Source organism: Dromiciops gliroides, chromosome 5, assembly GCF_019393635.1.
Source record: "Dromiciops gliroides isolate mDroGli1 chromosome 5, mDroGli1.pri, whole genome shotgun sequence".
Classification (NCBI taxonomy): domain Eukaryota; kingdom Metazoa; phylum Chordata; class Mammalia; order Microbiotheria; family Microbiotheriidae; genus Dromiciops; species Dromiciops gliroides.
The window spans coordinates 210,653,593-210,669,073 of NC_057865.1; the positions used below are offsets into that span (position 1 = coordinate 210,653,593).

A 15,481-nucleotide genomic window follows, 5' to 3' on the forward strand; every position below is an offset into this window, starting at 1 on the left:
TGTAGGGAAAGATAATGAATCCTGTTTTGGACATACTGACTTTGAGGGGCTTTTCCTAATCCTTCTAGGCTCCAGTGCCTTCCTAAAATTATTCTGTATTTGTAGTAGTCTTCTCCCCTCCCCTGCTCACTCTCCCAATCCAAATTCACACTAGCGGGTTGGATTCCCAGAGAGCGATGATTATTTGTCCTTCTAGTAACCCTGATAGATTGTTGCTTCTAATGAGATTTATGAGACCTCATCTAGTGTACTTCCCCAGTAGTGCTTAATTACTTGATATCAGTTTACTTTACAAAGGATTGTTTCCTGAGAAAGTATAGCAAAGACAGAAGTTACAAAAATATCCCCCTAAGCCAGTGGTACTTTCTGGTCCCTAGGGAGAGTGGGCTCAAGCATAAAGCACAAAGGTTTGAAGATTTCTTCTAGAAAACTGAATTTCTCGCTCTGGGAATCCTCTTCTTTGCAGACTCTCAATGACTTCACTTATGGGCAATGAACAACTTGCTCACTTGCCTATTTGGGCTACCTCCTGGTGGGACTTGGTTTGTTATCTGGGTCAGGCAGAATTCTCCTCAACAAATTCAACTACTGATGTTATACTTTCATGGACACATGGTGGCCAGGTTGGAGTTAGGGCCTGTTGTCCTCACCCAACCTAGCTGCTCATAGCAATCCTCAGTTGAAAGATGCCAGTGAAGAGCAAGATCCTGTTCAAACCTTTTGTATGCATGCTAAATTATGGCTCAACCTTCATTGCATCATCAACCCTTCTGGTTCTTCAGCCATCTAGACGACTTCAGTTTCATGTAGTACTAGCTCCTCAGTCATTCTTGGAAGAAAACTGAGTTCCTAAAATTTTACATGTTGGTTTGGCAGTAGGTGTGTAGATAGAGATAGATAGATAGATAGATAGATAGATAGATAGATAGATAGATAGATAGATAGATAGATAGATAGATAGATGATACATACATAGGTAGGTAGGCCTCCACCAGTCGCAGATGACCATGGATCAGCGCCTTGAAGAGCCACAGGCCACAATGTGGCTGTGCAGTCCGATACAGGAGCCGCAGCTCCTGAGTGACTTATAACTGGTAACTGCCACATCCTGTGTTGTATCTACCCCATGAGGAGTAGCTGGAGTGTCCTCTCCAGGGCGCTGGCCTGGGTAGATCAATATGGAAAACAAGCTGTTGCCCATGAAGCAGGTTTTCCCTCTCCGCAACATTGGTGGATCCAAAGGAGAGGCAGAGCCAATACAGTTTGGCATCAGTGCCGCCGCGGGAGTTGCCACAGGGATGTGATGTACAACATCCAACTGCCTAAGGAATTCCGATACATACATAATACATATGTATTAGATATAGATTATATGAATGTAAGTATGCATTTATGTGTATGTATATGTGTGTATATATATAAATCTCTTTGAAAGGCAAATCACTGTGAGGATTAAACCTTCACTGGCAAATCATTACATATTTATGTACATACATACATATATATACACCCACACACACTCTTCCCCCCCATAGAATATAAGCTACTTGAGGGAAATATGGAAGAAAAAAAAAGTACTGTATACTCTGCATTCTAAGCATAAGCCTTCTAGAAACAATTTTTGTTAATTTAGATCAAACTTAGTCTTAACATTTCCACTTAGGGAAAGAGGTCTAAAGATTGCCATTTATGTAGTTTGAGTTTACAGCATTACTAGTCTGTATACAAAATTCCACAGTCAAGACTGAGGAAAAGTTCAGAGTAAAAGTTAAGTCGTGTTCAATTAAAAGTTAAGTTTTTGTTAAGTTTTGTTCAGTTAAGAGTTTGTATCATGGGGCAGCTAGGTGGCACAGTGGATAGAGTACCAGCCCTGGAGTCAGGAGTACCTGAGTTCAAATCCAGCCTCAGACACTTAACACTTACTAGCTGTGTGACCCTGGGCAAGTCACTTAACCCCAATTTCCTCACTTAAAAAAAAAAGTTTGTATCATTATGGAGGACAATAGTTATTTAACTTTCTGCATACCCCTAGAGAACAATTTTCCAAAAATCATTCAATGCCTCTTCAACTAATTCTTTTCTTGGGGAGGGGGGTTCTGGGGGGGGGCACAATGAGGGTTAAGTGACTTGCCCAAGGTTACACAGCTAGTAAGTATCAAGTGTCTGAGGCTGGATTTGAACTCAGGTCCATTTGAATCCAGGGCCAGTGCTCTATCCACTGTGCCACCTAGCTGCCTCTTCTCTTCAACTGTTCTTTAAAAAAAAAATTCTCCTTTCCAGCTTGTCAAAGGTAAACTTGAGATAGTTCCATTAGCTGAAATGACCAAAGACATCATTACCCTAAATCTGGTTAGTGTCTGGGGAAACAAGATACTGCCATTTGGTAAATTAATCAGTGATCCTTTACTTTTATCTGGTCACTGCCCTAATTCTGTCAAAAGGAAAGAAAGTTCTTCCCAGTTTCCTCAAAGAAAGTGGTTAGGCTTTTGGTTAGAGCAAAAAAGGATTTAGTTCAGGTAATTGTTTTGGAATTGACAGTTAAAGAGTGTTAACATTTCTCATTAAGGTTAATCCAAAAACTTCAGACTAGCTTCAGACTTCTTTCTTAATATTTCTAAAAGAAGGAGCCTTAGTCTGATTCTATAGCAGACTTTGTCTTTGGATCCTACCTCCCAATGCCTTACACATAGTAGGTGCTTAACAAATGCACGTTAATTTTCTATAAAGTAACATTATTTTATTGAGTTGTTTTGATCACAGCCCTTTTCATTTGATTTCAGTTGAAAATTTTGTTAACTCTACTTTGTGTCTCTCCTACCTTCAGTTTACTATTTAATTCTTAAAAACATGAAACTTTCTAAATTTGTTTATCTTTGCTTTCTATTAAGTGGCTATATAAACATTATATATTTATTCATTTTTTACATATACTTTTTTTTGGTCTATCTTTCCTATTGTGTTTTAGGTAACTTTTGTTACTCATTGTGATTTGGAGTATAAAAGTCATTGTTCTGCTGCAGCTAGGTGGTGCAGTGGATAAAGCACTGGCCTTGGATTCAGAGGGACCTGAGTTCAAATCCAGCCTCAAACACTTGACACTTACTAGCTATGTGACCTTGGGCAAGTCACTTAACCCTCATTGCCCCACCAAAAAAAAAGTCATTGTTCTGTTGATAATTAGGTAGGGGGGAGGGGGGAGGGGGGGAGATAATTAGATACCTGATCTAAGGCAAACCACTTCTTTGTTTCTCAGCTTTCTGTTTGTCAAATGAATATTGTGAAATAAACCCTGGCTATTTTATAGAGAAACAAAAGATGTGCAAATGATACAAGAAATTTAAAAGTGTTAAATATGCTTCATAATAGATAATATCTGTATGATAGTATTTATTCTTAAAAAGACATTATGCTATAATTGATGGAATGCGGGATTTGGAGTTAGAAGGATTTAGGTTGAAATCCTACCTGTCCTGCTTTTACTGACTTTGGGTGATAGACAAATCACTTAATCTCTCTGAGCCTTAGTTTCTTCATCTGTAAAATGGTCAAAGTAATAGCTATTGCCTGCCTCACAGTGTTATTGTGAAGTTCAAATGAGGCAACATAAAGACTTTATATACATTCAAATGCTATATAAATGCCAGCCATTGTCATTATTATTAATTTCTTTATAGGCAATAGGAATTTATAATAAATTCTCTGTTAACTTTTATTTTCTGCTTTGTATTTAGTGCATTCCACTGTTTGTAGAAGTTGTGTTGGAAAGATTAACCAGAGGGGTTAAAACAAGTGAACTCCGTACCATGTGTCTTCAGGTTGCTATTGCTGCCTTGTACTACAATCCTGATCTGCTTTTGCATACTTTAGAACGCCTTCATTTTCCACATAACCCTGGACCTATAACTGCACAGTTTATAAATCAATGGATGAATGATACTGATTGTTTTCTGGGGTAAGTTTTCTTATTTTATATTTTTATGCATTTTTTGCATGTTGTTGACTACTAAGCATAATAGCCAAGTAAATAATTTGCATTTCTGTTAATGCATCATTAATATTTATTAAACATACAAATTTGCTGTTATGGGAATCCTTTACAAGTATTTAAGTCCCTTCTTGGTTTATTAAATTTATAATTATAGGCATTCTGGATTGAGTTGGTGCCTAATGGAGGTACCAGCCAGCCTTTCAGTAGAATAAAATACAGACCTGGAAAGTTAATTACTTGAGGCTTGTTGTTAAGACCTCCAGCCCTGTATTCATGTCTGACCAGCCTTAGAAATATGAGAAAAGAGGGTTTCTGATAGAGTCTCAGGTGCATTATCATTGTTGAATGACTACAAGACATGGAATACAATAGTCTGAAGAATTGAAATTGAGTATCTAAGTGACAGCATGGAGAGGTAGATACATAATAGTTGTGAACATGTTGCAACATAACAAATGAGAAATTTAAAAGGACAAGAAGCATCAAGGAATTATATGGTAGAAAAAGAAGATGGGAAAAATAGATGGGCTGGTCATATGGTAGGAGTGAGTGTAACTGGTTGACAGACCAGCTGCTCCATTGGAATCTTCATAATGCTAATGAAAATAAAGAAGCCTTTTGGGACCACAGGGATGGACTCCTGTGGTGAATTTCTGGGAGGAAATGACAAAGGAATTGCACATGATAAACTGTCATGGATAGGTTTATGATGTGTTTTATTGGCAGGAATATCCAAATTGATGAGAACCCAAATCTACTTGAGTATTTTTAGAATGGAATTATTGAAGCTTTAACATTGAAGCTCTTTTCCTTAGTATTTTGCTAAGAAGATTCTTTCACAATTATTCTTCTTGCAGTTAGAGGAAATGAAATTCCAAAAGGTTTTATTAAATTGCTGGTAAAGCTAACTGTCAGTTTTGTGACTAAGGCTGTGACAAATGAAATCTGAAATAACTGAGGAAACAAAGATTTGAGCTTCTGAGCATGTCATTTTTATTAAGTAATGCATGCCACTTGCATAACAAATGGGGGACAGGCTTCCTCATCTTGGTATTGGACTCTGAGATAGATTTTTATGCATTAAAAGAAAATATTAACAGGATATAAGCTAGGATACAAGATTAGGTAATCTGATTTCTAACTGGAGGAAAGATATGGGGCTTTCCAAGTTGAGAGGGGGAGAGCGAACAGGTGCAGTTCCCTGAAATCAGGAAAAGGTGTCCCACTCTCTGCCAAGTCTCTGTATTCAATCAAAGAATCAAGAAAACAGTAACAGATTGACCAATATGAAGCCAGTTTTCAGATAAGACACAGGGGTTACTTTAGATGTATAATTTTGAGAAAACTCCTTGCATCATTCTTCAGAACTGCCTGGGTTTCTGGTGAGCATAACCTAGGTCCTTTGTTAAAGGTCTTTAAGCAACAGGTAGAAGTGGTCCCACTTTCCAGCCATACAGGGCTAGTTTCAGTAAAGTTGCAATAAAGTTTTCTGATAATTCCCATAATTGAATAAACTTTTCACATGAGACAAAATTGCACTAGATCCACAATTGAATAGAAAAGGAACTGAGCTAAATCTAGAATTGAGTCAAAAGATGGATTCTGTATGGTTCACTCAATTTCCACAATTCCCATAGCCCCATCTGGTTTGCTTTAACAATTCTCAGAATGCTTTTTAATTCCTGTGATTTTGCATTCATTTAGCAGACATTTATTAAGTACCTCTTATGTACAAAGCCTTTAAATTCCTTCATTTTGTTCTCTTTTGGTTGTAATCAGAACTAAGGGTTGTTTTTGTTTTGTCTTTAAAGAATTACAAATGGAACTTTCCAGTCAAAATAGTGATTTGAGAGGTGGTAATGGAGACTGGCTTCTCATATACAATGTTTGATAACAGTGAGAAGAAAAATATCTAAGAATGCCACACCAAAACAAGCCCTCAAATTTTTTCCAAAAGAAAAGTGTCAGAAGTTTTTTTTTTTTTAAATACTATGTAGCAGCTAAAACAATTAAGGCAATAGGAAAAACACCTGGAATAAGAAAGTGTTCTCAAATTAATATAAGGTATCCTTAAAGAAATTAAGAATTAACATTGGTAAGAAATTCACAAGAGCAAAAAAGAGTTTGGAGAAAAGGAATAAATTTGAGGAAGAGCTGAAGCCAGAATTAAAATATGCTAAAACAAAAATCTTTGATAGAGTTGATGGATGTGTCTTTTGTGGAACATATGAAAAAAAGACTGAAAAAAATCAATCCACTGCATCACACTAATAAACCTCAAGTCATATGTTTATTACTTTTCAGTAACTTAATCTTTTTTGATGTAATTGTTTCCCTCACATGAATATAGAGTGGAGCCATGACTGATTTATATGAGATAATCTGCTTATTAAATAGTGTTAAGTGCTGGTAAGCAGCATGTATATAAAATATAAGCATGAAAGATGGCCTCTGCCTTCACAGAGCTTACCTTGGGATGGGCCAAGATGCCACATAAAGGAGAGCTGGAAAGGGAGGATGAGCTTATTGGTACCTGTGGGACTATATGATTTGGAGCTGGTGTTGAAGAAAAGTGAAGGCCAGGATCTGGGCAAGAAGTCATCTATTAGAGCCCAGGAAGTTCTGAGGATAGAGTTCAGGGTTCCTGTGTGGAGGACGGTTTGGAGCTGGTGAGACTGTTCGGTTTTTCTACACAGGTGTGAGCTTTAAGCCAAATACCTTCCATCACCATCTTTGTTCCCTTTACCTTTAACCACCTACTTAGTACAGTGCCTTCTGCATAGTCAGCATCAAATACATTTTTTAAAAAAATCTTCAAATAACACAGTATCTACTCTCAGGAAGCTTACAGTTTAGGAAGGGTACTTACTCTATTTCGCTGAAGGGATCTTGTGTTAGGAACGTTTATTAACAGTTCTTTTGATTAATAAAGACATGACAGAGGCAGCTATGTGATGCAGTGGATAAAGCACTGGCCTTGGATTCAGGAGGGCCTGGGTTCAAATCCAGCCTCAGACACTTGACACTAGCTGTGTGACCTTGGGCAAGTCACTTAACCCTCATTGCCCCCACCTCCCCAAAAAACAGTAATGACATGAAGATGACCATGGCTTCACTCCAAAGATAGGAGAAGAATGTAAACTCTAGCTTTTAGAACTTCTTAAAAGGCCCTGGTTTACTAGCTGTGTGATCCTGGGCAAGTCACTTAACCCTCATTGCCCCACCAAAAAAAAAAAAAAAGGCCCTGGTGACAGAATGTGTGTCTGTCATCTGAGGCCTAGCCCAAGATTCTCTCAGCACCAGAAGACAACTAGGTGATTTTATTTTTTGCCACAGCAACTTATGGAGACCATCTACTAAGGAATAAAGGGATAATGATCCATATCAATAATAATAACACTGATAAACTTAATCTTAATAAACTGAGGTAATATAGTAATAGTCCTAAAAAATGGCCCTTCTGTCAAATTATTGATGGCTTTCTAATATGTTAGTACAACAGTTACATCAATTATATCATTGTCTTCAAATGAATATAAGATTCAGAGACATAAACACTTTCTAGTTCTGAGATTCTGTGATTATAACATACCACATAGAAACACTGAAAACTTCAAAGAATTAACTGGCCTATCAATAAGCATTTGTTATGTACCTATTCTGCTAGGTGCTGGTTACACAAAGACAAAAGTGAAACATTCCATGCCCTTTAGGATCTTACATTCTGGTGAGAGAGTGAGTGAGTGAATGAGTGAGAGAGAATATAAGCAAGAAAATTAAAGTAATTTTGGTGGGGACTGCACTAGTAGCTGAGGAGGTCAGGAAAGGCCCCATGTTATGGGGTACTTTAGCTTTCTCTTGATGATGGCTGGTGATTCCAAGAGGCAGAGGTGAGGTACAATGTAGACATGGGGGGATAGCTAGTGCAAAGACACATAAATGAGAAGTAGAGGGCATAAGAAGGCCAGTTTGACTTGACTATAGAGAATGAAAAAGGAAATATTGTATAATAAGGTTTCAAATCTTAGGTTGAGACTATATTGTGAAGTACTTTAAGTGCTAACTAAAGAGTTTATATTTGGTATTAAAGGCAATAGGGAGTCACTATAGTTTATTGAGAAGGGGAATGTTATGGTCAGACCAAGAAGTGGTTAGATAAGTAGGAAGAGAATCAAAAGAGAGCACTGTCATAAAATCCCAGACAGGTGAGAGTGTCAAGGAGTAGAGAGTGGTCAATGGTGCCAGATACTGAAGAGAGGTCAAAAAATAATAAGAGTTGGTAAAAGATTAGTAGGAAACAGTCTTTGCCTTCAGTGAGATTATTAAATGGGAGAAATAAGACAGTTATATAAAGACACAATTCAAAATAGAATATTAGTAAGAGTATACTATGGAAGTTCAGTAATAACAATAACAACACATCTATATAGTGCTTTAAGATTTACAGAGCACTTTACAATATCCATGTGATATATGCAGTGCAAATATTATCTCTATTTTACAGATGGGGGAACTGAGGCTCAAAGAGGTTTAGTAGCAGCTTGATTTAAGTCACATTGCTAGTAAGTATTAAAGCTGGGACTTAAACCCAGGTGTCTTGTCTCAAAGCCAGTTCTTATTCTTCTCTACCACATTGCTTTGTTTTTTTCATTACATGGCATAGGGATGATTTGGGTTGACCTATAGAAGTGGTATGGAGGAAGGTGTTCAGTAAGTAGTAGGGAATGGAACAAGATGTGAAGGAAGGAAAATATGGGATGTGTATTGGGAACACTAATTTATTTTGGCTAGCACATAGAATAAGGGAAGGGGAGTATTAAAAGGCTGAGAAGAGAAAGTGATATCAAGCTGAGTTGACTGAATGTCAGGCTAATGAATTACAGACATTATTTGATAGACAATAATGAGATATTGAAGCATTTTGAGGGACATAAGGAGTGTGACTTGATAAGATCTGTACCCAAGTGATTAATTCGACAGTTATTATGAAAGATGAATTAGAAAGAAATGAGTTGAATCTGGGAGATCTATTAGGATGCTGTTTTGAGAGATTTCTCCCTGGCTGGTGTGGTGGCATTGAGAATGACAATGTATGGCATCTGTACTATCAAGAGAACATAGCAAGTAAATTGAACTTGAGAAGTGAGTAAGAAAAAGTCAAATGGTATTTTGAGTATGGATGACTGGCTGATGGCCTTAGTTATAGAACATTCTCCCTTCACCTCATTTACTCCTGGCATCAACAACCTTTTCTATGTTGATTATTTCCAAATTATCATCACCATCCCAACTTCTCTCCTCAGCTCAAGGCACAAATTTCTAAATGCCTATGGAATATCTCCACTTAAATGTTACCACCAACATTTTAAATTGAACATGTTCAAAAGTGAACTTTTAAAAAATTTGATAATTTTTGTTTTAGTGTAATTGAGGAACTTAAAGATAGAAGCCACAATTCTTGCTTTCTAAAGACGATGAAGTAAAATAATTAATACTGTATATATTACTTTACACTCTTGTAACTTTTCCCAAAACCATTTTTCTTACCTTTTTTAGACTTTTGAGGTAAAGTGAGTTAAGTAGAAAAATTTGGAGGAGGCATTATCATAAAGCTGCCAAAAATGATGTCAAAGAGATGAGGTGTAAAGTAAAGCTGTGAATTTACTGTTAGTCCCTATTCTCTGAATCTGTCCCTGAAACTCTTGACCATTTTAGTCCTACTTACTTCCACCATCTTACTTCCTATTGTCCAAATACTGTTAGAAATTAAACTGATGACTAGGTCCTGATAAAATATTATCCAGTATCAGTTGACACCTCGCTGCTGAGATTAGATGATTCCTAAAACTTCTGATTCTAAATGCTATGATCTCTAAGCCATCAGAATATCTTCTAGCCCTAATAGTCTATGACTTTGTACTGATTTGTAGCTTTTAAGCCTGGGTGATTAGGTCAACTGTAGTGCTTTGTACAAAAATTTGAAAATTGTGAATGCCTGAAGACAAAAGTAGAATGATACAATGGAAAGCAAGTGCTTGTGTTCAAATCCTGCTTCTGAATATTTTACTATTTGTATGATCTTGGGCAAGACACTTAATGTCCCTGACCTTTAGTTTCCTTATAAAGTAGTTGAACTTGATGGGCTCTGAAGTGCCTTCATATGTGTATCATATCCTTTAGCCCTGTGAGTCATTTTACTTTGCTTAAATTTGCTTAAAATATAATTTGTTTAAAGTGAATCTTTATAGAAATCAGATTCCCAGAATGGAGATGCAGATGAAGCAGAACTGATGTTAAGCTTTGGGCCTTTTTTATTTCTTTAAATATGTATTTTGGAACTTTAGAAAGATAGTATTTTGCTGACTAAAGAAAAGATCTATTGGTTGGCCATATATAGTTCTGCTGTCCTTTCTGCCTACAGTGCAGAAAACATTCATTCACAGAGAATGGTGATTTGGAAACCTTAGAAATCATTCTTAGGGGGCAGCTAGGTGGCACAGTGGATAAAGCACTGGCCCTGGATTCAGGAGGACCCGAGTTCAAAGCTGGCCTCAGACACTTGACACGTACTAGCTGTGTGACCCTGGGCAAGTCACTTAACCCTCATTGCCCTGCAAAAAAAAAAAAAAGAAATCATTCTTAGAATTATAGCAATACATGATAATCTGATTTGACTGTTACTGAACAGTAATCAAGGTATTTAAGTTTTTTTGGTAACAAACATTTATTTTATTTTTTCCACTTACATGTAAAGGTAGTTTTCCACATTCATTTTCATAAGCTTTAGAGTTCCAAATTTTTCTCCCTCCCTCCCTTTCCTCCCCGCCTCGACAAGACAGCAACCAATCTGATACAGGTTAGATATGTACAATCTACAAGTGCTCTTTTTTTTTTAGTCTGTGTTCAATCAATATCAGTTTTTTCTCTGGGAGTAGATAGTATGTTTCATCGTTAGTCTCTTGGGATTGTCTTGGATCATTGTATGGCCGAGAGTAGTTAAGTCATTCACAACTGCTCATAGAACAATACTGCTGTCACTGTGCACAATGTAATCAAGGTATTTAAGGTAAAAATCTTACAGGGAGTTTTGTATAAGGAATGGTTTTGTGCAGCAAAGGATGGTTTAAAAATACACACACAGAGATTCATACATACCTTTTTCTAAAATGATATTGGATTTTGGAGAATATCCTCAATCCAGTCCAGATGAGAGTAACAGTGGAGGGGATAACATTTATACTAATATTTGACAGTTCTTTTGTAGTGTATAGAACACTTTACTTGGAGACAGGAAGACCTGAACTTTACTCTCACTTTCAATTCCCTCATTTGTAAAATGGAGACAGTAACACCTACCTCATGAGTTATTATGAGGCTCAAATAAGAGGTCTGTGTGTATGCTTGTGCACTTTGTAAATCTTAAACCATTGTTTAAATGTCAGCTGCTTAAAAAACAATCCCCCCCCACCACCCCGAATAGAAATCAAGACAGGCAAGAGAGGAAGGAGAGGGACATGAGTCCTGCCTTTCTAGTAAGAAAACTGTTTAAGAGTAGTGAGAGCCACACACAAGACAGATTCATTGAATCCTAAGATTTTTTAATCTTTTTAGCAGCAAATACCTCTTTGTTAAAGTCAGTAACAGGCTAGAGAGATAAAAAACAATCTAAGCATAAAATGTATCTAAAACCATATTTCTTGGGTTGGAATTGTGGTTATCCAGTTTGTCTGCAATGCTCAAGAACATAGTTGCTGAGGGACTCCAGTGAGTTTTCAATTTGGGACCTATTCCATCAGGCCTACAGGAGTGTCCAATATCAGGCTTCAATCATAATAGCTAGAATGAAGGTCCTTAAAGTTCGAAGAAGCCCTTAGGTGAAGTTTATTATTTTCTTTAATATAGGAGTCTCACCTCCTCACATCAGCTTGTCACTTTTTTGCACATTTCCATACTGATTTTGAGAAATGCAGAATCAACAGATTTCTTTTCCATTTGCAAATATAGTATCTAACTAGTTTGTGATGCTATAAATTTCTGCAAAGGAAGAAGATTTATTTCCACTTTTCTCTCTTTTTGCATTCTCAGTCTTGCCAGAATTAGAAGCACAAAGATGAAATTATAGTCTTCTAAAAGCTTTGAAACTTTGAGTAGAAAAAGTTCTCACTATTTTCTTAGCTAATCTTAAAACTTACCTCCCACTGAAAGTTTAATCAAAGGGTCAGTGTTGGTCTCTGTTTATTGGTAATACAAGTTTAGCATCAAAATTGCAGTAATTATAGACACTGGTGAGAGCTGATTTAGGTTTGAAGCTTCATAGTATATGCAATATTTCAAAATCAAAAGATCATTCCTGGGATCAAGAATGTTATTTTTTTGGCCTTCACTGGTCCACACGTTTTTTTTTTAAACAGCGTTTAACGAAACCAGAGTTCCCATATTGTGAATAGATTCAGCCAAGAATAATTTAGCTTCCAACAGGTTGTTAGCACAAACTAGAATTACCATAATGATCACTGACTACTCAAAGCAGAGTATAGATTTATGTCAGATATATAGGGACCCTACTGACCACTCAAGATTTATGTCAGACTAGACCAAGATTACCAAGGATTTAGACAGGAAAAGGAGCCAAGATAATACAGTAATTACAAATGACAGACAAGTCTCTTATTCGTCTGTAGGAAATACAGTGAAAGAGTACAAGATTTAGAAGAATCCAAATCCTACCCCAAGTATTTAACTAGAAAAAAATGAAGAAAGAAAAGGCCCTCCTATTAAGGCTTGACCTCTCGTAGTCCAACCCTTGCTTTTGATTCCTGAACCACAGTCAGGGCAGAGTCTAGTAGTTTCTGTCTAATAAATTGTTCAAGTGCAATAGAGACACAAGTATGCAGAACACTAACCTGTCTCTGTGGTTTTCTAAATAGGATTACAACTTTATCAGTCAGTCTATTTCTTCTACTTATAAATCTCCCTAGGTAAAATCTACCTTGTTCATGCTGGAGGGTTATTGGGTTGGAAAACTTGATCTTGATCCAACCTGGCCTGTTTCAATTGGGGCCACCAATAATTGAGATCAAATTATCCGAGAGTTCATTGATTTAGGTACTGCTATCAATCACTCAAGTGTCAAGCATCTGAGGCCAGATTTGAATTCAGGTCCTCCTGAATCCAGGGCCAGTACTTTATCCACCATACCACCTAGCCCTTTTTTTTTTTTTTTTTGGTTGAAGAATCTGATAGTTCAGTATTTTATTATTTTCCAGTTACATATAAGGATAGTTTTCAACATTTGTTTTCATAGGATTTTTAGTTCCAAATTTTTCTTCCCTCCTTCCTTCCAAAGACAGAAGGCAATCTAATATAGGTTATATATGTGCAATCACATTAAACATATTTCTGCATTAGTCATATTGTGAAAGTAGAGTCAGAGCACAAGGAAAACACCTCAAAAAAGAAGGGGAAAAAAACCCAACCCCAAAGTAGAAAGAATATGGTTCAATCTGGGGGCAGCTAGATGGCGCAGTGGATAGAGCACCGGCCCTGGAGTTAGGAGTACCTGAGTTCAAATCTGGCCTCAGACACTCAACGATTACTAGCTGTGTGACCCTGGACAAATCACTTAACCCCAATTGCATCACTAAAAAAAAAAGAATATGGTTCAATTTGCATTCATAAACCACAGTTCTTTTTTCTGGGTGTTGAAAACATTTTCTATCATGAAGTTCTTTGAAATTGTTTTGGACCATTGCATTACTAAAAAGAGCTAAATCTATCACCATTGTTCATCACACAATGTTGCTGTTACTATGTACAATGTTCTCCTGGTTCTACTCCTCTCAGTCAACATCAGTTCATGTAAGTCCTTACAGGTTTCTCTGGAATGTAGTAGTAGGATCAATATGGAAAACAAGCTGTTTCCCATGCAGCAGGTTTTCCCTCTCCGCAACATTGGTGGATCCAAAGGAGAGGCAGAGCCAATACAGTTTGGCATCAGTGCCGCCGCGGGAGTTGCCACAGGGTTGTGATGTCCAACATCCAACTGCCTAAGGAATTCTGATATATACATAATGAACTGAAGTCTTCTAGTTGGCTGAAGAACCAAATTTTCAACTGAAATCAAATGAACTCCTCCTGCTCATCATTACTTTTCACATTGATTTTTTTTAAAACTTTGTGTTATAAATTTTCTTCCTCCCTCCCTCCTCATCTCCACCTATGAAACCCAGCAATTTAATGTAAGTCATACATGTGCAGTTATGCAAAACATTTTCTCATTAGTCAGGTTGTGAAAGAGAATAGAAAAAAATACCTTTAGAAAGAGGAGCTAACAAAGAAAATTACACTTCAATCTGTATTCATATACCATCAGTTCTTTCTCTGTTGATGATTTGCATTTTTCATACATCCTTCTGATATCATCCTGCTCATCATTTCTTTCACAGTTACTATTGCTAACTGTATTACCCTCCATCTTATTCCCTCCCCTTGATATTTACTCTATTTTCTATCTTCCTTCACCCTATCCCTCCTCGAAAGTGTTTTGCTTTTGACTGCCCCCTTCCCCAATCTGCCCTTCCTTCCTTCTCCTTCTCCCCATCTCCTTTCCCTCCCACTTTCCCTCAGGGCAAAATATATTACTATACCCACTTGAGTGTGTACATTATTCCCTCTTTGAGCCAATTCTGATGAGAGTAAGGTTCACTCACTCCCTCGCTCCTTCCCCATCTACCCCTCTATAAGTTTTTTCTTGTTTCTTTTATGCGAGCTACTTTTCCCCAGTACACCTCTCCTTTTCCCTTTCTTCCAGTGCATTCCTCTTACCCCTTAACTTTATTTTGAAGATATCATCATGGGTCAGCTAGGTGACACAGTGGACAAAGCACCAGCCCTGGACCCAGGAGGCCCCGAGCCCATATCTGGCCCCAGACATAAGCCACCACACCCTGCCTACCCCACAAAAAACAAGGATAAACAAAAAATAAATGTTTTATAGATATTGTCTCTTCATATTCAATTCACACCTGTGCCCTCTGTCTATATTCCTTTCAGCTGCCCTAATACTGAGAAAGATCTTATGAGTTAGAAGTATTATCTTCCCATGTAGGAATGTGAACAGTTTAATCTTTTAATATTCCTCATGGTTTCTTTTTCCTGTTTACCTTTTTATGCTTTTCTAGGGTCTTGTATTTGAAACTCAAATTTGCCATTCAGTTCAGGTCTTTTCATCATGAATGCCTGATAGTCCTCTTTTTCATTGAAGACCCATTTTTTTCCCCTGAAAGATTTTTTGCTTTTGCTTTTTTTTTTTTTTTTCAGTTTTGCTGGGTAGATTATTTTTGGCTGTAGTCCCAGTTCCTTTGCCCTCTGCAATATCATATTCCATGCCCTCTAGTCTTTTATTTTTTGCGGTGCAATGAAGGTTAAGTGACTTGCCCAAGGGTCACACAGCTAGTAAGTATCAAGTGTCTGACCCCGGATTTGAACTCAGGT

The 15,481-nt window shown here is 37.2% G+C and overlaps 1 protein-coding gene across 2 annotated transcripts in view; it reads left to right on the plus strand.

Annotated features, from left to right (window-relative positions):
* The window catches only part of IPO8 (importin 8), a 164,565-nt gene that overhangs the window by 127,553 nt on the left and 21,531 nt on the right, over positions 1 to 15,481 (plus strand). For both annotated transcript variants that reach the window (XM_043968290.1, XM_043968291.1), the window contains one exon: positions 3,732 to 3,952. In XM_043968290.1, coding sequence (XP_043824225.1) covers positions 3,732 to 3,952 — 221 coding nt within the window. The remainder of the gene's footprint in view (positions 1 to 3,731; positions 3,953 to 15,481) is intronic.